General features: G+C 39.2%; 1 protein-coding gene across 14 annotated transcripts in view; it reads left to right on the top strand.

The window, feature by feature from the left end:
• SGF29 (SAGA complex associated factor 29) overlaps positions 1-25961 on the top strand; it is a 67113-nt gene that overhangs the window by 13139 nt on the left and 28013 nt on the right. For 3 of the 14 annotated variants that reach the window (XM_077141335.1, XM_077141337.1, XM_077141336.1), the window contains 2 exons: positions 4022-4099; positions 23149-23239. In XM_077141335.1, coding sequence (XP_076997450.1) covers positions 4098-4099; positions 23149-23239 — 93 coding nt within the window. In that variant the 5' untranslated portion in view covers positions 4022-4097. Of the gene's footprint in view, positions 1-4021; positions 4100-6300; positions 6364-7612; positions 7792-9767; positions 9985-10840; positions 10928-10966; positions 11179-23148; positions 23240-25961 lie in introns of those variants that run through there. The other 11 variants (XM_077141339.1, XM_077141343.1, XM_077141341.1 and 8 more) reach the window with 8 other exon arrangements.

The following is a 25961-nucleotide window of genomic DNA, read 5'->3' as shown; positions in this document are numbered from 1 at the left end:
ATGAAAGTGTCCAAATTAAGGCACCAGTGAGAAGTTACTTTCACTCAAGAAAGGCTGATGCCATCCAGAACATCTCTGTCAGCTGGAAAAGCACGTGGTTGGCATATGCTGGGGTCTTTGACTTCTAGACACCTCTGTTAGCTGGGACGGCACATGGCAACATCTGCTAGCTTTCTCTCCTGGCTTCACCTTTCATAAGACTTCTCTGGAGGTATTTTCTTTCTGCATCTCCAAAGGTCTCTGGCTATGGGGCTCTAAAGCTTTTCCCAAAATGGTTCTCTTTTAAAGGACTCCAGTAAGCACCACCACCTTGAATGCGTGGAGACACATCTCCATGGAAATCCCTAAGTAAAAGGTCCCTACCCACAATTGGGTAGATCACATCTCCATGGAAACAGTAGACCCCATTTAATTAAAAGCTCCCATCCAGCAATACTGAATGAGGATAAAAGAACATGTTCTTTTTTCCTGGGGTACACAACAGTTTCAAACCTGCACAGAATGTTTGATAAAATTCCCCTGTGACGCTGTCTGGTCCTGGGCTTTTCTTTGTGGGAAGATTTTTGATGACTGATTGAAGCTCTTTACTTGTAATTGTTTTCTTGAGATCTTCTATTTCTTCTCGAGTCACTATAGGGAGTTCATGTGTTTCTAGGAATTTGTTTATTTCATGTAAGTTGTGTAGTTTGTTGGCATATAGTTGTTCATAGTATTCTCTTATTATTATTTTTTTCATTTCTTCAGGATCCCTGATAGTGAACCCCCTCTCATTCCTGATTTTTTTTTTTTTGTATGCTGTATGGTGGGGTCACATTTCATTCTTTTTCCATGTGAATATCCTGTTATTGCAGAACCATTTTGTTGAATTTTTTTGTTGTTGGTTTCTTTTGTTTGTTTGTTTGGGAAGTGCATGGGCTGGGAAACGAACCTGGGTCTCCTGCATGGTAGGTGAGAATTCTACCACTGAACTACCCTTGCACCCCACCCCACCCCCTTTTTTTTATTTGCATCCTCTCTCTTTTTTCCTTTATCAATCTACCTAGGGGTTCATCAATTTTATTGATTTTTTTCAAAGAACCTACTTTTGGTTTTGTTGATTCCATTGTTTATTTATTCTCCAGTTCATTTATTACTGCTTTAATCTTTGTTGTTTCTCTTCTATTTGCTTTGGGGTTAGTTTGCTGTTCTTTTTTTAAATTTTCCAGGTAAGCAGTTAGGTCCTCCATTTTTGCTCATTCTTGTTTTTTAACATAGGCATTTAGGGTTACACATTTCCCTCTCAGCACTGCCTTTGTCACATCCCATAGTTCTGATATGTTGTATTTTCATTATTGTCTCCAGATATTTACTGATTTCTTTAGCAATTCTTCTTTGACCCACTGATTATTTAAGGTGTGTTGTTTAATCTCCATATATTTGTGAAAACTCTGGTTCTTTGGTGATTATCAATTTCCAGCTTCATTCCATTGTGGTCAAAGTGCTTTGGATAATTTCAATCTTATGAAGTTTGTAAGACTTTCAACTAAAGACTTATTTTGTGACCCAGCATATGATATATCCTGAAGAACACTCCATGTGTACTAGAGAAGGATGTATATCCTGGTGTTTTTTGGTGTAATGATCTATATATGCCTATTAGGTCTATTTTGTTTATCACATTGTTTAGGCTATTTCCTTGTTGATCCTCTGTCTGGTTGTTCTATCTATAGTGGAGAGTGATGTATTGAAATCTTCCTTCATTACTGTTGAAACATCTATAGCTCCTTCAGTTTTGCTAATATTTGCCTCTTGTACTTTGGAGCTCCTGGATTGGGAGCAAAATTTATAATGTTATTTCCTCTTGATGAATTGTCCCTTTTATTAATATGTAGTGCCTTCTTTGTTTCTTATGATGTCTGTATATTTAAAGTTTATTTTATCTGATATTTTTTATCTTTTGTTTGGTTACAGCTTGCATAGAACATCTTTTTCCACCATTTCACTTTCAAATTGGTGCATTTAGTCTGTTAATGTTCAAAGTTATTACTGTAAAAGCAGTTATTGAATCTACCATCGTATCATTTAATTTTTGTCAGACGTATATATTCTTTTCTCCCTCTCTTTTTATCCTTTAAATTACCCTTACCAGTACTCTTCAATTCTTTGCCCTCCTCCAGACCTCCTTCCCCTGTCTTTTTTTTTCCAGCTGACAGGATTCCCTTCAGTATTTCTTGTAGTGCAGGTCTTTTGTTGACTAGTTCTCTCCGTTTTTGTCTTTGAAGATTTTAATCTCTCCCTCGATTTTGAAGGAGAACTTGGCTGGATAAAGATTTCTTGGCTAGAAGACTTTCTCATTCAGGATCTTAAATGTATCACACCACTGCTTTCTTAATTCCATGTTGCCTATTGAGTAGTTCGAATTCAGTCTTATGCATCTTCCCTTGTATGTAGATTACTTTTCTCATGCTTCCTTCTGTTTCTATTCAATATTTGACAATTTGATTAGTATGTGTCTTGGAATAGGCCTATTTGGATATATTCTATTTGGGGTCCACTGGGCCTCTTTGATGTCCATATTTATGTCTTTTATAAGGGTTGGGAATTCCCCCCAGATTGTATCTTCAACTGACCTTCCCAGCCCTTTAATCTTCTCTTCTCCTTTTGGGATACCAGTGATTCTTATATCTGTGTGCCTGTTGTTTTCCATCATTTCTCTAAGATTCAGTTCCATTCTTTCCATCTTTCTTGCCATTTGTTCTTTTGTGTGCTGTAGGTCAATTGTTCTGTCTTCTAGCTCACTTATTTTTCCTTCTGCTTCTTCAAATCTATCATGTTGTCTCTAGTATATTTCTAATTTGTCTACTCTATCTTTCGTCTATGTGAGATCTGCCATTTTTTTCTATTTAATCTTCCAAATTCTTCTTTATGCCCTTCTAATGACTTTCTGGTATACTTTATTTCTTTATAAATATCCTTGATTAGTTGTTCCAAGTTCTATGTCCCCTCTGGTGTTTTGAATGGTCATTTGGCTGGGCCATTTCTGCTTGGATCTTCAGGTAGCTTGTGAGTTTCTGTTGTGTTCAGAGCATTGGATTATCTTACTAAGGTAATTTTGTAAGTTTGTTTCCTTTATTCATCTAAAATTTTGTATGTACATTGCATTGAATGTTCCCTTTTGCACTTGGGTTGTCAGCAATTCCCTGCCAAACCAAGGCATGGATTGCATGTAGGGGGTACAATTCTACTTGAGGGTGTTAAAAGCTAGGCAGGGGTGCACAGGTAGTTCAGTGGCAGAACACCTGCCCGCCACACAAGAGACCTGAGTTCAAGAGTGGTATCTTCAAGGGACCTTCAGTAAAGATCCCTGTGACTTTTTAGGACTTTTTAGAAAAGGATTTCAGATGGGATTCTCTAAGGACATAATATTTAAGGAGAGAGCAAGGAGGGCCCAGATTTCTTTGCAATGCTGTGGCTTTCACACAGGAAGGGACTGTGAGAGGCAAAGTGAGGGTTCTGGTCAGCTCCATGTTTAAAATTCTCCCTGTATGACTAAGCAGGGCTCCTGGTTTATACTTCAGGCTGTCATGAGTTGCATCTGTAAAGTCTATCCTGAGAGGCTGCTGATGGAATGGAATGTCCTCAGCAAAGCTGAGGACCCAATATTACAACTGTCACCTCACCAAGGTGCTACCCCCACAGTGGGCCTTCCCTGGGCAGAGACAACACCTTCATTTGTTCTTTTTTTCTTCAAAGCTTAACAGGTATACTGAAGGTGAGAACTGGGAAAAAGTAGGTGGGAGAAGGCAGGTGGGAAAGTGAAAGGGAGAAAGCAGGTAGGGGCCTGAAAATGGCTCCCGCCTGGGGAACCAGCAGAAAGAAGGAAAAATGGTTCCTGTTCTTTGTTCTGGGAGCTGCGTTTTAAAGATCCAGAGGGGAGGGTGTCCACTAGGTGGTATCATCCCTTGATTGGATGGGGCTTGTTAACTTATGATTTGATTGACTGTTGGGGTTCTGACACTATGCTCTGTCTCTCAAACATCAGGCTCTGCAAAAGAAGCTGAGGGAAAAGAAGCTAAGGAAGAAACTGAGAAGCCTTTGGGTTATGGAGTCCATTTTACATGTAAAGTTCCTTTTCTGAGACCTGACATTCCTGCCTTTTTATTTTAATAAAATTGACTGGAGCTGGGGTTAGGTTTGGGGGGGGTGATCTAGCCCAGCTTGAAGCAATTTTTGGAGGGAGCAGGGACATAGTGTTCTCCTAAGCTACTTCCTGTGAACAAAAGGGCATAGCTGCGGAGCGGGGTGGGGGGTGGGTGGTCAGGGGTGGGATAAATTCCTTTGAGCCAAATGGGGGCATCATTAATTGGGTTTCTGGGCATCTTCAGTTGGAACAGACTGGTAGAAATGTTCTTGTTGTGACAGACATAGGTTTTCAAATTTCTATTGTAGCAAGAGTATGTTCTCAGAGTTTTGTTGCTTGGTTATGGTTAATATTGACCTGTGAACAAACTTAGATACACATTGAAGAGGCAGAGGGCTAGGAGGAAAATTAACATGAGGATAATTAGGGCCTAATGAGGGGGAGCAGAATAGCTTGTAAAGGGGTGGAGAAGAATGAATGAAAATCTGAGAGAAAGTTTTCTAGTCAAGATGAATTTGCACTTGCTGTTATACTTGCATAAGTGTAAATGAATTTGCACTTGCTGTTATACTTGGATAAGTGTAAATGAATTTGCACTTGCTGTTACACTTGCATAAGTGTAAATGAATTTGCACATGCTGTTACACTTGCATAAGAGTAACCTCCAGAATAACCTCTTCACTTGATTTGAAATTTCTTAGCCATTGAAACTCTATTTCTTTTCTCCCTTTTGGTCAGTTCATCCATGATGTCAGGGCCAGTTTAATCCTTGGAGCTTATGTTTCAAAGTGCCAGGGTTAGTTATGTTCTGTGATGCCAGAACTAGATATGTTTTGCGATGCCAGGGCCCACTGTGTTTTACCCTGCCAGTGCCAGGCTTATACCCCTGGAAATTATGTCCCACATTGGGGGGAAGCTCAGAGCTTGGCTTAGAGAGAGACCACATTTGAGCAACAGCAGAGATTTTTGGGAGGTGACTCTTAGGTGCTAATTTTAAGTAGGTTTAGTGTACTGTTATAAAAATAAATTTCATAAGGGCAAGCCTTAAAATTGAGGCCTTGACTTATTAAATTGGGGAGCCCCTTTTTCTTAAGAAAAAGGTTAAGCTCGCTTATCTGGGAAATTCCTAATCATTTTATTTTTCTCAGTCCCTCAAGGGACCTTGCAGACACTTTTTCATTTTCTGACCTAAACACTCTGAAATGCAGAGTATAGAACATTAACTTGTATATAACATTAAGATGTTCTTATTCTAGGTTTCATATTAAATAAAGCTGAATTAGGTTGTTTAATTCACTATTTTTCTTTTATCTCATACAAAAGTTAAAGCTTTAACATACAAACAATATTATTTCTTACCGTGTATATTGATTTATTTTGGTTTTAACCAGATTAGTTTCATCACATTTTTAACTGGAGTTTGATGTCTTTTAGTTTTTTTTAAACGCTGCTGTGTGGACTTATGCTAATTTTTAGAGTTGGTGGACTGAACGAGCTTTAGGTGTCCTACAGACATTAAGAGTTCTAGGGAATTACTGGGCTACCTAAAGAGTACAGCACCTCAGAATTTAAAGATAACAAAGTTTACAATATAAGCTTTAACCTTTATAAGTATTTTTTAATGAAGTTATCTTTAGAAACAAATCATCAGACAGCTGTTTCATGTTCAAACATAACAGAGGCCCTGCTCTGCTCCACTAGATGTATTACAGCAGAGCAGTGCAACTGATAATTTGGCTGTTTCTCTAATTTATAGCTTTTTAGAGAATAACTAAAACTATGATTATTAACCCCATATCATTGCTTAATGTTATACAGATTAGTATCAGGATATAATATTGACAGTGAGAATACTGTTAAATTTTTTAGGAATTTATACAATGTCCAAATATATGAATATTTTGCTTATTTAAATTTAATTAGTAATAACACAGAAAATCCCTTTTAACCATTGTAATACTTTCCAAACATTTTTTATGCACTAGGTTAAATTATTTTAGTACCTTACCTATACAAGGTGGAAGAACAAATGCTTTCTAACATTTGTTCTTTCATTCAGCGGATATTTAGGTTATGTGCCACACACTGGACTAAGTGCTAAAGATTCAGCAATGAGCATAAACATTAATCAAATGATATCAAAAACAAATGTAAAACTGTGACATGTGTTTCCATTACAGTTACAGAAGGTCTACATGGTGTTATGAGAGATTATAATAGAGGTATGAGACCGAGTCAGAAAGGTATGAAGATGAGGAGGTGGTTATCGAGGTATAGAGGGAGGGAAAGGTGCTCTGGATGGTCTTTGCAGATGCCCCATGGGAGGAGGAAAGTGTGGCTATGAGACCCCTAAAGAAGACCTGGGGGGCTGGGGTGGAGAGGGAGGTGGAGAAGGGTCGGTGGTACTGGGACAGGAACACATTTTCATTTCAATAAGATCACTCTGATTATTGTGTAATCTGATTACACAATAAGATCACTCTGATTATTGTGTAATTATTGTGTAATCGCTTCTCCACAGAAGCGATTACACAGGGGCCAGGATGGGTAAGGGAGATACTGTGAGAGGCTACTGCTGGGCTTTGCTCCTGGTTATATACCCCAGAGAAATCCTCGCACAGGCTGCGAGGAGACCTACATAAGATCGTTCACTGTAGCATTCTTGTGGTAGCCAGGAGATGGAGGCAATTTCGAGGTCTATCAGTATGGGTCCAAATAAGTCAATTGGGGGCACTCATTATGAAATAATGCACAGTTGTTCTAAGTAACAAGCTGGGTATATGCACAATGACAGGTCTTCAAGGTGTAGTGCTGAATGAATAACTGCTGTCATCATTGCTGTCTAGCAAATGCTGTTTATAGCAGTATCATTTAGAGAAATTAAAATATATGGAGGGCAGTGCAATGGTGGCTCAGTGGCAGAATTCTCACCTGCCATGTCAGAGACCCGGGTTCAATTCCCAGAGCCTGCCCATGCAAAAAAAAAAAAAAAAAAAAAAAAAAAAAAAAATATATATATATATATATATAATGTAGACATATATATTTTTTATGTAGACATATATTTTTTATTTTATGTATATAAAAAATATATATATATATTTTATATATACACACTTAGGCTAATGGGTTTAAGATTCCTATTTGGGGTGAAAGAAAAATTCTGGTAGTGGATGGTGGAGAGGATGGCACAACATTGTGAATGTGTAATCCCACTAAACGGTATGCTTGGGAGTGGCTGAGATAGGAAAGTTTATGTTTTATAGATGTTTCCACAATTTAAAAAAAAGTACAACTAAAGAGATAATGACAATTAAATGCCATACATGATTTTGAGCTGGGTCCAATAACAGAGGAGAAAAGGCTGAAAAAGACATTATTAGAACATCTGAAAAAATTGGAAGATAGGCTATAAACTTTATATCAATTAAATGTTAATCTTGATAACTGTACTTAAAGTGGTTTTATATAAATGAATATTTTTGTTCTTAGGAAACATACATGGAAGAATGAGGCATCCAAGGAGCATGATGTATACAACCTACTCAAATGTTTAGAAAATAGAAAAATATATGGATAGACAGATGACTAGATGGATGGATATATACATGGATAATAGAATGATACAGCAAATGTGGCAAAATATCAATATTGGTATATCTGGGCAGAGGGTATGTTGGAGTTCTCTGTAAGGGTTTTGTATTATTTTTGCAATTGTCCTGTAAGTTTGAAATTATTTCAAAATAAAAAGTTCAAGGAGAATTGCATACTAAAGAACGTGCACATTTTACCAAGGACACATACCCACACTATGGGGAAAGGGGAAAGAGTGGAGAGAGGAGATGAAAGGGCATAAATACATGAGACAACAGGGAAGCTGTGCAGAACCCAATGATGATAGGTGCCAGGAAGTGAGAAATATGAGTAATTCAACCTCTGCACCTGGGATTAAAAATAAAGAAAAGCTTTTGCAGTTCAAACAAGAGTGGAGATAGCTTAGACTAGGGTGGATGGGATGGAGATGAAAAATTATGTGCCACATAAAGCTTTTGTTTTTGACGTTTTCACTCACTTTAATACCATACCATAAATACCATGTTATCACCATGGAATGTAAAGTCAGACAAGAGAATTTCACAAGCACAACAAAGCATTCTGTAGTATGTCAAGTTTGCATATAATGCCTGGCCAAACCAGCTTGTTCATAAATCATTAATCACCTTCAATAAAGGTAATGTGTTTTGTTTAACATTTATGAATCTTACAGAGAAAATAAACAACTACTATAGGCATTTAAAATCTTCATTTGCTTTTGGATTAGCACTTTACATACTTCTATTACAAGATGACATTTAAAATTAAATCTAATAACAGCAATAAAAACATAATTCTACAACTATAAAAGTGCTAAACTGTAATCCATAATTAAGTTCCTTCGTGTTTATTAATAAGAATGATTCTAAACTAAAGCTACTTCTAAGCAGCTCTGTTACCAGGTGTGGTAGTTAGATTCAGTCATCAACTTGGCCAGGTGAAGGCACCTAGTTCTGTTGCTGTGGACATGAGCCAATGGTTCGTGAACCTCATTTGTTGCTGATTACATCTGCAGTCGGCTAGGAGGCGTGCATGCTGCAATGAATGATGTCTGAGTTAACTGGCCGGTGTTTAAATGAGAGAGCGCAACGCAGCATAGGCCAAGCAGCTCAGCTCAGGCCTTTGGAGATGCAGAAAGAAATCACCCTGGGGAAAGTTGTTAGAACCCAGAGGCGTGGAGAGAAGGCCAGCAGAGACCATCCTGTGCCTTCCCATTTTAGAAAGAACCTCAGTGGAAAGTTAGCTGCCTTTCCTCTGAAGAACTAACAAAATAAATCCCCTTTTATTAAAAGCCAATCCATCTCTGGTGTGTTGCATTCTGGCAGCTAGTAAACTAGAACACCAGGTCTTCAGGTTTATTTTGAATACACACATATTCAATTGTAGGAGGCATTACAGTCTTATATTCCATGCACTTTTCTGAAAAAGTTCTTTAAGAGTCAACCAGCCCTAGAAACCCAAAATACAAGACCAGTCCAGAATGTAAGCAGAAAAAAATGAAATTAATTGGGCTGAACAGCACTTTCACATAACAACCAGACAATGTGATATTCTGCAGCAACTCAAAGTAATTCAGGATTGGCCTGCTGTCTTTTTTAGAACAAATTTCATCATAAGGGTTTAAGAATGCGGACATTTTACATTATTAAGATAATTTACATGCCATGTTTCTTTTGTGCTAACTTGACTTCACTGAATTACCTAGTTAGTTAACTTGTCACCGGTAATTTGATCACCAGGCAAATCAAGCCTAAAAGAAAGGAAGCCGATATTCAAAATACTGTGTTACTGTCTGAACCTACTCAAATAATTTATTTTCAGCATATATGTGTAACATCAACTTGAGGTATCTTAACTAAAGCAAATACCACCAACAAGACCAAGACAGCATCTCTTGTAAAGTTTCAGTTTTGTGCAGTATTTTTGATGCATGGAATAGCCCATACCAAGAGTCACTGCTCCCACAACAAAGCCTTGAGTTGTGACACGCATGTGAATCAAGTGAATGAACATTTTAGTACTTCCCCTGCTCTTCAGCTTGTATAATTCATATGCAACAACTGCTGCAAAACCTGCCATCCCAAGGGGAACAAATGATGCCTCTCTAGCTTTTCAGATAAATTTAGATCCCTGATCATCATCATATGAAGACAGAGAAACAACTGTATTGGCTGACAATGAGTGGCTGAAGAATCTTCCACTACGACAACAGCCATTAAGTTCCCACCAGCTTCTGTCCACACAACGCATTAACAAGGGTCTGACACATAGTAAGCACCCAACAAATATGGCCTGCTATTATTTTTATATTGCAGACACTTAGTGATGGATAGAATAAGGGAGGGAAGGGAAAGACTACTTCCCAGGTGCTGGCTCAAGCAGTAGGTAAAGTAATAAAAACAAGGACAGACAAGTCTTTTAAGAAATTTGGATGTGAAGAAGAGGACAAAGCTGTCCCTTACATGTGTGCAATACTCTAAAACATTTTTTAAAAAATTAGCCAATTCATACATATTCATTGTAGAAAAAACAAAAATTAAAGATGAACAAAAATTCTAAACCACAAGTCTCTCCCTATATTTGACATTCAGGAGAGATAGCTCCCGAGACCTTTATAAATGCGAAATTTGCAAAAGCCCTGCTACCATAACCTTTATAAAATGCAGGATATATGGTCAAAGCACTGAAATGGAGACCTCAGGAAGAAAAGTCAACTTGATGGTGGAATATCATGTGCTAAGTTTGGGGGTGAAACAGTTTCAATGTTGAATTCTGCAAATCTCTAATGGATAGAAAACTATTTATTGAGGGCCTGCTTTATGCCAGGCACTGTTGTGCTGGGTTCTGGGCATACATGGGTGAGGAAAACAGATCATCCTGACCTTACAAGGCTTGAAAGTATAGCAAATAGTCAAAGAAATAAATATATAATTATAAGCTATAGTAGAAATTGTGTAAGAAATTCTAAGATACCATGATATCCTTAGACAACAAACACTGTAGCTAATTGCTTGTCTAGTTCCTTTTCACCTTTCTCGGGAAAATTCCCTAGAGTGCAGTTCTGAGTCTAAAGTTATGCCCATTTTTATATTTATTTATTTGTTTGTTTTATGTTTTTAAATAAAGGCTTTGAAGAATGGGAGATGGCACAGAAAACGGACACAAGGCCCCTGGCTTGTTAAATTAGCTTAAGAGTCGAAACGGCGGCTCAAGGTAAAAACTACATTTCCCAAGGGGCAGCGCGGCACGTCACAGAGGAAGGACTGCGCAGGCGTAGGGGAGGGGGCCACCGCGCTGCGACCAGGATCATAAAAGGGAGAAAAGGGAGTGAGGTTCCCCACGCGCCGCGAATCTTCGAACGCAAGTGCGTTACCTTCCGTAGACTGTAAAAAAGGTTTAGAGGGGCGCGCCTGCTCCCGCAGTCGCAGTTTCCAGCGCGGCGTGCTTGTTTCGTCCGTCCCTCGGTAAGTGGGAATGGGTCGCGGCCCGGCATCTCCGCAGAATCCCGTAACTGAGGGTCGGGGGTCCCTCCTTTTCGGTTCTCTGCTCGGGCCATCAGGGGGCGGTGCTGGTGGGCGGTGCGCACGCGCTTAGGCGGGAAGAGGCGGGGCTCAGAGGAGGGAGGGCCCCGCGGCGGGCTTTCTCAGGGGTCCGCAGGTGTGCCTGAGGCGGGAGTGGGAAGCCGGGGCACGTGGAGCCTGGGGCGAGCCGAGGAGTCGCGACGTGATTCAACCACAAATATGCTTTCTATGAATGTAGTCACAGGTCTTGGCCCTGGTACAATTAGACGAACAGCGAAGGTGGGCCCAGAACGCGAGCAGTTTTTATTTCCCGTGAAAAGTGTGTCCATTTTCACAACAAAAGGCAACCTCATCCTCCCTCTTTCAGAAAGTTCCACTTTTATTTACCTGCCCCTCTTGGCAGCCAAAGGCTTGAGAGTCTGTATTCGCTGGCGCCTGGTTTTCTCCAACAGTCTGATAAATCCACATCATTCAGCCTAGGCCCCCATCTTTCCACTGAAATAGCTGTGGTCAAAGCCACCGGTGACCTCTGGGCTGCCAAGTTCGGTGTTAAATTGGTTCTTGAAATTGCAGCAGTGTTTGATGGGTGGTGTTTGATCACTGCTCTTTCTTCTGGATTCTTGAAGGTTCATTCCTTCAGTCCCAGTTCTTTGGCTTCTGATTCTTGCTTCCTTACTTTTGGTTAGTGGTTGAAGGGCCCCAGGGCCTAGTCCTAGATCTCTGTTTTTAGCCACACGCTGGCATTTAGTTTCAAGGCCTTAAATTAACATGAAAACCACCCATTGTGCTGGTAACTTTCAAATTCCTGTCTTCAGTCCAGTACTTTACCTTAACTTTTATATTCCTCTTCCAGATAACATCTCTTAAATGTCTATCAGGCATCTCCATGTTGCTGGGTAAAGGCCATGGATTCTTTTGCACAATGGTCTCAATAATCAATCCTGAGACACCAGGGTTTTGAAGACAGAAAGAGTTTATTACTAGGTGCATAGTAGAGAGCACGGGGCTTAACGGCCTAAAATCTGTCTTCCCAAATTGCAGTAATTCGTATAGTTTTTTTATAGCTTTTTTTATTTATGATTTTTTATTAATTAAAAAAATTACAAGAAAGAAACGCAAACATCCTCAATATATGCTCATTCTGTTCTACATATTCATTATTACGATCATTTCTTAGAACAGTTGCATCAATTCAGAAAAAAATAAAAAGACAACAGAAAAATAAAACAGAAACAGAAAAAAGAAAAAAAAATTTTACATACCATACCCCTTACCTCTCCCTTTCATTGATCACTAGCATTTCAAACTAAATTTATTTTAACATTTGTTCCTCCTATTATTTTTATTCCATATGTTCTACTCATCTGTTGACAAGGTAGATAAAAGGAGCATCAGACACAAAGTTTTCACAATCACACAGTAACATTGTGAAAGCTATATCATTATACAATCATCCTCAAGAAACATGGCTACTGGAACACAGCTCTACATTTTCAGGCAGTTCTCTCCAGTCTCTCCATTACATCCTGGTTAATAAGGTGATACCTACTTAATGTGTAAGAATAACCTTCAGGGTAACATCTCGACTCTTTGGAATCTCACAGCCGTTGACACTTTGTCTCATTTCACTCTTCCCCCTTTTGGTTAAGAAGGTTTTCTCAATCCCTTGATGCTGGGTCTCAGCTCATTCTAGAGTTTTTCTCAATCCCTTGATGCTCAGTCTCAGCTCATTCTAGGATTTCTGTCCCACGTTGCCAGGAAGGTCCACACCCCTGGGAGTCATGTCCCACGTAGACAGGGGGAGGGTAGTGAGTTTGCTTGTTGTGTTGGCTGGAGAGAGAGGCCACATCTGAGCAACAAAAGAGGTTCTATTGGGGGTGACTCTTAAGCCTAATTTTAAGTAGGTTTGACCTATCCTTTGCAGGGTTAAGTTTCATATGAACAAACCCCAAGACTGGGGGCTCAGCCTATAGCTTTGGTTGTCCACAGTGCTTGTGAGAATATCAATAATTCAACTTGGGGAGGTTGAATTTTCCCCTGTTCTCACCATTCCCTGAAGGGGACTTTGCAAATACTTTTTAACTCACTGATCAAATCACTCTGGGATTCATCAGGGCATCACTCTGGACAAACCAATAAAATCTAATGTCCTACGCAAGGTTCCAAGTACTTGCATTATTCAACCAACTATCTACGTGTTATATTAGGAGATGCACTAGTCAAAGTATAAATTTTGTACCAAATAAATATTTTTTGATTTAGTCTCACACATAAGTTGAAATTTTAAAATATTATTTACCATCTATTCTCAGTACCCTGCAGTAATGACATTCTTTTATTCTTTCTCATGCAAAAACATTTTTAAATTTGTATTTAGTCATTATCATTATATACTCTAGGCATTCCTAGATTATACCATCTCAGTTTTTCTCGTCTATCTTTCTTTGTGATTTCATTTGTGCCCTCAGCCCTCCTCCCTCTATCATTCTCACATTCAGTGTTTTAACATAATTGTATTACAGTTAGGTAGTGTTGTGCTGTCCATTTCTGAATTTTTATATTCAGTCCTGTTTTATATCCAGTCCTTATTGGATATAACATATCCAATATCTTACCCTATTTCTATGTCCTGATGGTCTCTGTTGCCAACGAAATATTCCAAGTTTATTCACGAATGTCAGTTGATATCAATGAGACCATACAATATTTGTCCTTTTGTTTTTGGCTAATCACACTCAGCATAATGTCCTTAAGGTCCATCCATGTTGTTACATACTTCATAACTTTATTCTGTCTTACAGCTGCATAATATTCCATCGTATGTATATGCCACAATTTGTTTAGCCACCTGTACATTGATGGACATTTTGGCTGTTTCCATCTCTTGGTAATTGTAAATAATGCTGCTATAAACATTGGTGTGCAAATGTCCGTTTGTGTCCTTGCTTTCATGTCCTTTGAGTAGAGACAGCATATAGATGGGTCTTGTTTTTTAATCCATTCTGCCAGTCTATGTCTTTTGATTGGGGAGTTTAATTCATTAACATTTAGTGTTAATCCTGCACGGTTAGTACTTTCTTCTACTATTTTGCCTTCTGGATTTTACTAGTCATATCTAATTTTCCTTCTTTTTACCTTTACTCATAATTCATGTAGTTTTGTTAGAAAAAAAGATGGGTAGGATTTAGGATAATGAGCACAGTGACCCCAGATGATGCAATTAGAGATGATCTGGTTACTGAACATGCACAGATTGATGACATTCTTAGTCACTGATCGTATGAAAGAAAATAGCAGAATGAGGTATAGGTGACTTGTAAGTTAAAGTTTAAGCTACTGTGCATTTCGGGTGGGTGCACTTTGATTATATCCAGTCTGGGACATCAAGACAACTTTGGACTTGGGGTGGGTAAGTTCTGAGTGGCCCCAAAAGCCTTCATTAATAAACATTAGGGACTGTCTTTAGTGATTACTCTTAAGTTGAAAAACTGGGTAACTGGTTACAAATGAAAGGTTAGTCGTAAGTTTTTACAATCACAGGAGTGGAAGATAAGGGCTATACAATCATTATCAGACATCAGGGCAGCTGGATAACAATGTAGAGATTTCAGGAATTTCTGTCCGTCTAATATACCAAAAAGCAAAAAGAAATATCTATGTAATGATTCAGTAATCAAAATCATCCCTTTTTTCCGGAACCTGGTTTTCAGCCCTCCTGCTTTCTCTCTCTCCTTCTCATCCTCTCCCTGTGGCTTCAGGTGCCTGCATTGATGCCGTCTGGCCTCTAGTCCTGTAGACAGCCACTAGAGGAATTTGTTTATCATACCCTTGGCCAGGTAGACAGCATTGTAAAGCAAGACCATAGAGAAGGGACCAGCCATATGACTTAAGTTTCCTTTGGCAGCCTTCCGCCCAGATGTACACTGTAGGTTGGGTCAGCCTGAGCAGCAGTAAATACAATACGGTGGTTTTAGTTTCTTTGCTCAGCAGGATATTTTCCTCCTCGACTCGGAGTTTCTTGAATAATGACATTTTGAAAGCCATATTTAGCAGATGACTTAGAGGTTTCATCATATTCATAGGAGCCCAAAGTACATTTTGAGCTGAGGTTGAGGGCGTAGTGCCACCATTTGATTTGTACCCTGAAAAGTGAGTGAATTTGAGAGCCCCAGAGAGGAAGAGGGGAAGAATCAAAGGGTGTTTCAGGTAGAAATAAAAGCTTGGGCAAAATCACAGAATTGTGAAGAGCTGTGATCATTTGGAATAGGAGTGGGGGAGTGGAATTGTTCAGTGGGGCATTTCTAGGCAAGGTCAGTAAGAAAAGATTGTTGAAGAGGAACTCTCCAGTTTCTGAAGTGAAATACCTGGATGGTGTTTAGTAAATCAGTGTTCATTTTATAAATACCTGGCCCAACCACCAGGCATCCTGTTCTCAGTGGATAGGTCCATTAAAGTATGTAGTTTTAGGGACTGTTCTAATTTGCTAGCTGCTGGAATGCAATATTGCAGAAACAGAATGACTTTTAAAAAGGGGAATTTAGTAAGTTGCTAGTTTACAGTTCTAAGGCTGAGAAAATATCCCAATTAAAGCAATTCTATAAAAATGTCCAAATTAAGGCACCAACAAAAGGTTACCTTCACTCAAGAAAGGCCACTGAAGTTCAGGATTTCTCTCTCAGCTGGAAAGGCATGTGTTGAACATGGTGACATCTACTAGCTTTCTCTCCAGGCCCCTTGCTTCATGAAGCTCCCCGGGGTGTTCTCCTTTATCTCCAAAGGTTGCTGGCTGGTGGACTCTGTGGTTCTCTCATCATTTTGTTGTGGTTCTGCAGCTGTCTCCTTGTTTTCAACAGGACTCTTTCTGAAAAGGCTCCCTTTTTTATAGGATTCCAGTAAACTAATCAAGACCCATGTAGAATGGGTGGAGATATGTCTCCATCTAATCAAGTTTGATACCCACAATTGATTGAGTCACATCTCTGTGGAGATAACCTAGATATCCAAATCAGGTTTCCAATCTATAGTACTGAATAGGGATTAGAAGAACCCGTTTCTCTCACAAGATTGATTAGGATTAAAACATGGCTTTTCTAGGGTACAGAAATCCTTTCAAACCGGCACAGGGACCGACTCTCTGGAGCTAGAAAAGTGGGGTCATATGGAAAGGGAAAGGTTCCCCCCCACCCTGATTTTTAAATTTGTATGCAAAGATTCTTACAAAGGTTTTGAAAGACTTGAATCATCTGCACTGAAAAAAAAAAATACCCAAGTTCTGTCACGTGAGGATTCGTGGTCACTGTGGAGTGGGAGTAGCTTGGTGAACATGGAACTGAAGAGTTGTGTGGCGATACTAAGGGCTATTTGAGTCCTGAAGGCTCAAGTATTGGAGTTTGTTTCTGGAGTTTGAGTATTTCATGCCTACTATTTATTAGTGTCCCATGACCTTGGTAAAGTCATTTATTTCTCTAAGATTCAAATTTCCACTAGTACTAAATTAGTAGCACCTATTTCATAGGATTGTTGGGAGGTAACAAAAGCCAATTCAAAGTAGCCTAAGGAGAAAAGGTTGTGCTTACTAACTCTAGAGTCATCGTCAGCTTCAGGCATGGCTAAATCCACATGTCACCAAGACTTTCTGTTTCAGGCAGGCTTTCCTCATGGGGTCTCCAGTAATTCTGGGCTTCTCTGCTGCCCTCTTAACAAGGAGCTGAAAGAGGGGTGCCACTTTGCAGATAGCTCCAGCAGAAGAGCTTTCAGCTCTTGATTTTGAACGGGCTGGCTTAGTTCACATAACTCTTTCTGAATCAGTCACAATCATCAGGTAGAATATAATACTTTCTTTGGCCCACATCATGAACCCATCCTTGGAGCTAAGGTAAGGGATAATTCCCCAAAGGGAATTAGGAGTGCTTTTACCAAAATGGAGACAAGGTGCTGGGAAATATACCCTGACGATGCTTCCAGTAATGGTGGATTAGCTTTATCAGATCAACTCTCCTACAAATAATGATGATAAACTGCAAAGAATATAAAAAACCGCTATCTGAAAGTATTGGCAGGCAACTAAAGGTAGGCAGTAACTGGAGAGGAGCTGATACCTGGAAAAAGAGAATGGCATTGGTGAGTTTCCTGTTTCTTTGTTTTAATATTATGCCTTGTCACCTGACAGAGGTCCATCCTAGAAAAGAAATAGCTAAAAAAAGGGAATGAATTCCAAATTCTTGATATAAAAATCTGCTCCCAGCTAAAGCTAACCCCCGTGTCTATCAACCAATTAATGGATAAATAAAATGAAGCCTTTCTATATAGTGGACTATTGTTCAGCAATAATAGAGGAATGAACAACTGAAACATGCTACAACATGGATGAACTTTAAAACATTATTTTCAATGAAAGAAACCATCCACAAAAGGCCTTGTATGATTCCATTTATGTGAAATGTGCAGAATAGGCAAATGCATAAAGACAAAGAGTAGTTTAATGGTTGCCAGGGGCTGGGGGAGGGGGAAAATGGGAAGTAACTGCTTATGGTTATGAAGTTTCTTTTTGGAGTGATGATATGTTCTAAAATTAGATAGTGGTGATGGTTGCACGACTGCGTGAATATGCTAAAAAAAACTGCTTAACTGCACGTTGAGGATGAATTATATGATGTGTGAATTATTATTGAATAAAGTTATTTTTTAAAAAAGCTGCAGAGACAGAAAATGCATTAGCTGTTACTAAGGAATGGGGGAAGGGGAAGGGGAACATATGTTTAAAAAGCAAATTAAAAACAAAAGGAATCCATAGTAGAAATATATGATATGATAATGCAGTGAGAACAATTTTGAATACGTCATAATATTTTTCTCCTTTTGTTGAGAATCACATGAAGTTAACCAGAATTCCTGTGTTAAAAGATGCACAGGATTTCTGAATGGCCTCTGAACTTCACAAGCAATAGGGCACATTCCAAAGAGCTCAACTAACACTAAAATAACTTTATAGAGATTTCAGCTGATGCCCGCTACAGAGAAGACTGATTTGGGGTTTCAGCTCAGCTAGACCTAACTGCTTGCTAAAAACAAAAAAATTCAAAAACCTTTCTCCACTGTATTTCCAGATTGTTTTCATCATCCCAAACCAAAACTCATACTCATTTAGCAAAATTCCCCAGTCTCCCTTCCCCCACTTCTGGTAACCACTATTCTGCTTTCTTTCTCTCTGAATTTACTTACGGTAACTCTTTCATATAAGATAAATCATACAATATTTGTCCTTTTGTGTTTGTCTTATTTCACTCAACATGTCTTCAAGTTTCATCTATGGTGTAGCATGTACCAGGACTTTACTTCTTTTTACAGCTGAGTACTATTCCATTGTATGGATATGCCACTTTTCATTTATCCATTCGTCTATTGATGGACATTTGGGTTCCTTCCACTTTTTCGCAATTGTGAATAATGCTACGATGAATACTGGTGTAGTTTTCCAAGTCCCTGTGTTGACTTCTTTCAGCTATATACCTAGTAGTGAAATTGCCAGGTTGTATGGTGAGTCTGTTTAACTTTCTGAGGAATTGCCAAACTGTTTTCTATGGTGGCTGCCCCATTTTCCATTCCCACCAACAACATACAAGGGTTCCTATTTCTCTGCATCCCCACCAGAACTTGTTTTTTTCCATTTTTTTAATAGCCGTCCAAGGGGGTGTGAAGTGGTACTTCACTGTATGGACAGATATACTGATTTAAAAACAGTTTTTTAATGGAAAATTTGTAACATACAGAAGTAATATTGGTGTAAAGAATGTCCATGTGGACCATTGTGGGTCCTCTCTGGTAGAGCTGTACTACTGCATGAGGATATAAGACTCATCTTGATGATGTGGTAGCTTGCAGGGGAGAAAGGGCCAAGAAAAAGTCTACAATTTAAAAATGAGGTTTGGAATTGTTGCTGTGAAAAGTAAAAATGGACCTCATAGAGAGTAGGGGGAATTAGGACCTGACAGAGGTGGTGTGGATTAATAACAATTATTTGTCAACTTCCTGCCACATCCCTGACACTGCTAATCGGTGGTGGCGGTGGCGGTGGAACATTCTTAGTGAAAGCAGAGATTTCGGCTTTTGTCTTAGGAGCTTCCAGTCTGTTTAGGAAAGCAAAGGTGAATCTTTTCCAACTTTTACTGTTGTGTTGGATTGCCTACCTAGATTTCATGATGGTTCATCCTTGGAGAAAGGCTAACATTTGTATCCTTGGCAAATTAAAAATAATAATAATAACTTGGGGTTTTGGTCTGAGCAACTGGAAAGGTGATGCTGTTCAGTCCCATTGGGGGAGGGGCAGGCTGGGACGGGAAAACCTATATTTGCTGTCTGTCGATAAGGCAGGCTAAAACGAATGTTAGCAAATGATAAGAAATGGCACTAGATAAATTTCAGGACTGGATCCCACCCCTCCTCCTTTCTCTTCAAATTCATCCCCATTCTCTGGTACTTGTACTTGTTCTCAACCTGCTTGGCCAACATCCTTAAACTTCCCCTACTTCTGAACTTTGTAGCTACTCTGCCTCACCCTCAAGCTGTGCGTGTGCATGTGCGCGCGCACGCGCGCACACATACACCCAGCTTCACAGCCCTGCTAGTGAAATCATTATCTGTTTGTGACTTCTACACACTTGCCTCCTGTTTGTTTGCTTCCGCTTCCTTCGCTGACTTGGCTTTCCCTGAGGTCCTCAGAAACTCCTATACAGTATACACCTCTGACTTCTCTTCTGGGGCATTTGATGTTGTTAACCACCCCTTCTTGTGAAGTCTCCTTTGGCCTGAAATACAAAGATGTCATCTCCCAGCTGGAGGGACAGGAGCAGACCATCTCCTAGGGAGTGGGGAGGGAAAGGGGCTGGGCTCTAACCCTGAGGAGCTCTAGCATCTAGAGGACAGACAGGAGAGGAGGAGCTGGAGGTGTGATGGAGAAGGGGAGCCCCACGGGAAGGCAGCCCTGAAGCCACAGGAGGAGGGAGTAGGCACCTATGTCATGTGCCGAGAGGTCAAATTGGATAGGGCAGAGGAGGATTTAATGAGTTGGGCCTGTCGAAGGAGGTTATTGATTTTTTTCTTGATGGGAGTGTTTCTGCTGGACTGGTAAGGACAGAAGCTAGTGTACTGAAAAGTATAATGGGGTGAGGAAGTAGAGGTGCACATGCTTGGACAACTTATTTAAGAAGTTTTGCTGTGAGGAAGGACAAAATGGGTAGGTAGCTAGAGGAGGGATATGAAATTTGGAAGCTGTTTTCATTTTTAAAGATGGCCTCTTCTAATTGTGCTTGTTTGCTGATGAAGCACAGGAGAGAGGCATCTGACTATCCAAGAGGAGATGGGGTTCAGAGCACAGATGAGGGATTGATCTTTAGTAAGTTGAGGGACAGTTCTTCCTCTACCAGGGAAAGGCAGAGGTGATAGGTGCTATGATATTCTTGCATCAGTTGTAACAAACACTAATGCAGAGTGTTAATAATGGAGGAGAATATACAAGAAATCTGTATTTTCTGCATGATTTTTCTGTAAACCTACTACTTCTCTAATAAGCAGGTAAGTGATTAAATGATAGATGTTGGTAAGAATGTGGAGAAATTGAAATAGTGGAATAATAGTAGTCAGCAATTCATGCCTGTGTTTTCTTCTAAGAGTTTTATAGTTTACTCTTATATTTAAGTCTGTGGTACATTTTAAGTTAATTTTCATACTTGGTGTATTTGGTGTGAGGAGGTGTCCACCTTCATTCTTTGCACATGAATAGTCAATTGTCCCAGCACAATTTGCTGAAAAGATTGTTTTTTCTCTGTTGAATTGTTATGGCACCCTGGTTGAAAATCAAATGGTCATTGATGTCTAGGTTAGTTTTTAGACTCTGGATTCTCTTCCTCTGATATATATGTCTATCTTTATGCCATTACAACAATGTCTTGATTACTGTTGCTGTATAGTAGGTTTTGAAATCAGGAACTGAGAGTCCTTCAAATTTTTTTTTCGTTTTCAAGATTGTTTTGCTATTCTAGGTCCCTTAAAATTCCACATAAACTTTAGGATAAGCTTGTCAGTTTCTTCAGGGAAGCTCATAGTTATCTTGAGAGGGGATTGCATTGAATCTGCAGGTCAATTTGGGAGTATTACCATCTTAACAATATTAAGCGTTCCGACCCATGAACATGGATGTCCTTTTAGCATCCTGACTGCTAAAACAAATACTATGCAAAGGGTTGGCTTAAACAATTGGAATTTATTGGTTCATGGTTTTGAGGCTGAAAGAAGTCCAAAATAAAGGTGTTATTAAAGTGGTACTTTGTCCAGGAAGACTGTGACGTTCCGGGACTGCTGTTGGCAATCCTCAGTCCTTGGCTTTTCTGTCACATGTCAGGGCAAATGGCGGCCTCTCTTGAGTTCATCTTTCTTTTCCAGGTTCTTGTAGCTTCTGGCAGCTTTCTGTCTGTGACCTTCCCTAAGACCTTCAGTAATAGGGGTAGTACCCCTTCTGATTCAGCTAGGCCACACCTTAAGTGAAGTAACCACATCATAAGGTCCTGTTTATTCACATCTACAGGAATGGATTAAGAACAGGAACATGTTTTTCCGGGGTCTATAGCTTCAAGCCAACCCAGATGTTTTTCATTTATAGAGGTCCTCTTTCAACAGTATTTTATAGTTTCCAGAGTAAACGTTTCTTTAGTTAAATTTATTCTTAAGTATTTTATTTCTTCTGATGCTATTATAAATGGGATTTTTCCTTAATTTTGTTTTCAGATTATTCGATGCAAGTTTATGGATATACCACTGATTTTTGATGATATATACCACTGATTTTTGATGATATTGATCTTTGTATCCTGCAGACTTGCTGTAATAACCTCATTATTAGTTGTAGTAGTGTCCTTTTAGTGAATTCTTTACGATTTTCTCTATGAAGAGCATGCCATTTGCGTAGTTGGTTTTACTTGTTTCCAATCTGGATGGCTTTTATTTCATTTTCTTGCTTAGTTGCCTTGACTAGAACCTTCAGTACAATGTTTAAGAAAAGTGACAAGAGTGGGTATCCTTGCTTTATGTTCCTGATCTTAGAGGAAAAAGCTTGTAGTTTTTGTCCATTAACTACGCTATTAGGTCTAGATTTTTCATGAATGCCCTTTATCAGGTCAAGGAAATTCCCTTCTATTCCTAGTGTGTATGTTACTTTTTAAATAAATAGCAGAGAGACTCTAAGACAATCTGAATATCAAAAGATATGGAAAAATTTACTCTGTATTCCGCATGATCCGATCATGGTGGGGAGAGGGAGATGTGTAGATTGAACAGCCTTTATAGAAAGGTAGGATATGATGCAGAATTTCAGTATCCTAAAAAATTTCCTGTTTTACTTTTTCCAGACTATCCTTATCTTTAGGTATATATCTATTTTCACCTAGTTCTAGTAACTTGCTCTGTATTTTAAAATTACCTCTTATCTATTTATTCTTTGTCTTTTATTGTACGAAAGCATTTTTTTTCTTCAGACTACATTCATACTATCCTAAGTGAGATTTTTTTTTTAGGTAGTCAATTTCTTGCTGCTCTATAGTAAGGAAGCAACAGTGCTTTATGACCTGGAAAGTGCCTTAGTATACATTGAAATCTTGAGTTCTCCCAAAAAAAACATGGCAGGGTGGTTAGGGGTGATACCCATTGAATAGATGAAAAAAAAAAAAGATACCAGAAAGCTTCAATAATTTATTAGGATCTTAGCAGCAGAGCTAGATATGTGGCTTTGAAAGATTCTTTATAAGAATTCCTTGGTTTGGATTAACATATTGCATAGAGACATCATTGGGTGTGAGTAGAATTCCAGGACAGCTGCTGTCAAAGCCACTAATGGGACTCTCTCCTGTTCCTCCTCCCTGCCAGGTGCCCTTCATATACCATGGCCCTTGTGTCTGCTGACTCCCGCATTGCAGAACTTCTTACTGAGCTCCATCAGCTGATCAAGCAAACCCAGGTAAAAGCCACAGCCCTTCACTCCTACAGGGTAAAATGGGCTGTAGTGCTGGGCTGTGGAGGGAGTGGAGGTGGGATTTGTGTCCAGAGACATACAGGAACCAAGATGGTGTAGTGAAGGTGAGAGGTGGGGAGTTCAGATATGATTGCCATTCCTACTTTATTTTCTACATTTGCAGTATTTCATTGTTCTTTTTTTTTTTTGATAAGTTTATGTAGATGAAGTTCATATACCATACAGTTCACCCATTTAAAGTATACAACTCAGTGGTATTTAGTATATTCACAGAGTTCGTCGCTATAATCAATTGTAGAACATTTTTATGTCTGTCAAAAAAAGCCTAGTACCCATTAGCAGTGACACCTGACTCTATCCTCTTGGCTGTGGCAACTACTATTTAACATGAGGACTATTTAACCTGGGAATTAGTTGATAGTTAGCTAAATATGTCTTATAAGACATTTATTTCAGGTGGACCACGGTAGCTCATCGGCAAGCCACAGTGGCTCAGCAGGCAGAGTTCTTGCCTGCCATGCTGGTGATCCAGGTTTCATTTCCGGTGCCTACCCATGCAAAAAAAAAAATTCAGGGTGTATTTTCCATTACTAAAGCAACTGTCCTGATGCTCTCTTCCTTGCTGTCTATGACATGTCATGCTCCATGATTTGATATATTTACCAAAGTATCGTATATACAAATAGTTTGACTTGGTTTTGGTCTGCCCATCCTTGAGCCTAAGCTTCCTGATATCCTTTCCCAGGGAAATTGTACAGACAGCACTTATTCTCCCAGCAACTATGTGTAACAGCATAGGCAGAATATTGCCAGCCAACGAAGTTCACCTGAACCTTGATGGTCCAGGGTGTTTATGGGGGCTCAGTCATGTGGGCAGGGAGCATGCAAGTGGCTGATCTTAGTTATCAGTCTCCAGCCTCTCCAGAGGTCAAACTGATACAGCCTGGCTGAAGGCCCCAGGTAAACAAAGATACTTCCATTAAGCAAGATATTCCAACTGCTTAGAGATTGTCTCCCAGGAGCAGGGGCTGGAGGAACAGACCTTTCTTTGGAATGTACGGGGTTTGAACAAGGCCTGCTGAGTTCATCTTTTTTTTATATATATATAATTTTTTAATAATTAAAAAGAAATGACAAGAAACAAACGCAAACATCTGTAATATATGCTCATTCCGTTCTACATATATAATCAGTAATTCACAATATCATCACATAATTGCATATTCATCATCATGATCATTTCTTAGAACATTTGCATCAATTCAGAAAAAGAAATAAAAAGACAACAGAAAAATAAAACAAAAACCGAAAAAGAGATAAAAAAATTTTACATACCATACCCCTTACCCCTCCCTTTCATTGATCACTAGCTTTTCAAACTGAATTTATTTTAACATTTGTTCCCCCTATTATTTATTTTTATTCCATATGTTCTACTCGTCTGTTGACAAGGTAGATAAAAGGAGCATCAGACACAAGGTTTTCACAATCACACAGTCACATTGTGAAAGCTATATCATTATACAATCATCATCAAGAAACATGGCTACTGGAACACAGCTCTACATTTTCAGGCAGTTCCCTCCAGCTTCTCCATTCCATCTTGACTAACAAGGTGCTGTCTATTTAATGCGTAAGAATAACCTCCAGGATAACCTCTCAACTCTGTTTGGAATTTCTCAGCCCTTGACACTTTATCTCACTTCACTCTTCCCCCTTTTGGTCGAGAAGGTTTTCTCAATCTCTTGATGGTGGATCTCAGCTCATTCTAGAGTTTTTCTCAATCCCTTGATGCTGAGTCTCAGCTCATTCTAGGATTTCTGTCCCACGTTGCCAGGAAGGTCCACACCCCTGGGAGTCATGTCCCACGTAGACAGGGGGAGAGTGGTGAGTTTGCTTGTTGTATTGGCTGGAGACAGAGGCCACATCTGAGCAACAAAAGAGGTTCTCTTGGGGGTGACTCTTAGGCCTAATTTTAAGTAGGTTTGACCTATCCTTTGCAGGGTTAAGTTTCATGTGAACAAACTCCAAGACTGGGGGCTCAACCTATAGCTCAGCCTGTCCATACTGCTTGTGAGAATATCAATAATTCAACTTGGGGGGTTGAATTTTCCCTCGTTCTCACCATTCCCCGAAGGGGACTTTGCAAATACTTCTCCACTCTCTGATCAAATCACTCTGGGATTCATCGGGGCATCACTGAACAAACCAGTATAATCTAATGTCCTACCCAAGGTTCCATGTACTTATGTTGTTCAACCAACTATCTACATAAGTTATATTAGGAGATGCACTAGGCAAAGTATACATTTGTACCAAATAAACATTTTTGATTTAGTCTCACACGTAAGTTGAAATTTTAAAATATTAATTACCATCTATTTTCAGCACCCTGCAATAATGACTTTGTTCTTCCTCATGTAAAAACATTTTTAGATTTGTACATTTAATCATTATCATTATATACTCTTGGCATTCCTAGATTATACCATCTCAATCTTTATTGTCTATCTTTCTTTGTGATATCATTTATGCCCCCAGCCCTCCTCCCTCTATCATTCTCACATTCAGCTTCATTCAGTGTTTTAACATAATTGTATTAGTTACGTAGTGTTGTGCTGTCCATTTCTGAGTTTTTATATTCAGTCCTGTTGCACAATCTGTATCCTTTCAGCTCCAGCTACCCAATATCTTACCCTATTTCTGT

This window comes from Tamandua tetradactyla, chromosome 23 (assembly GCF_023851605.1).
Source record: "Tamandua tetradactyla isolate mTamTet1 chromosome 23, mTamTet1.pri, whole genome shotgun sequence".
Lineage (NCBI taxonomy): Eukaryota > Metazoa > Chordata > Mammalia > Pilosa > Myrmecophagidae > Tamandua > Tamandua tetradactyla.
The sequence above is the reverse complement of the archived record's forward strand: the minus strand, read 5'-3'. Positions and strand labels throughout refer to the sequence as shown.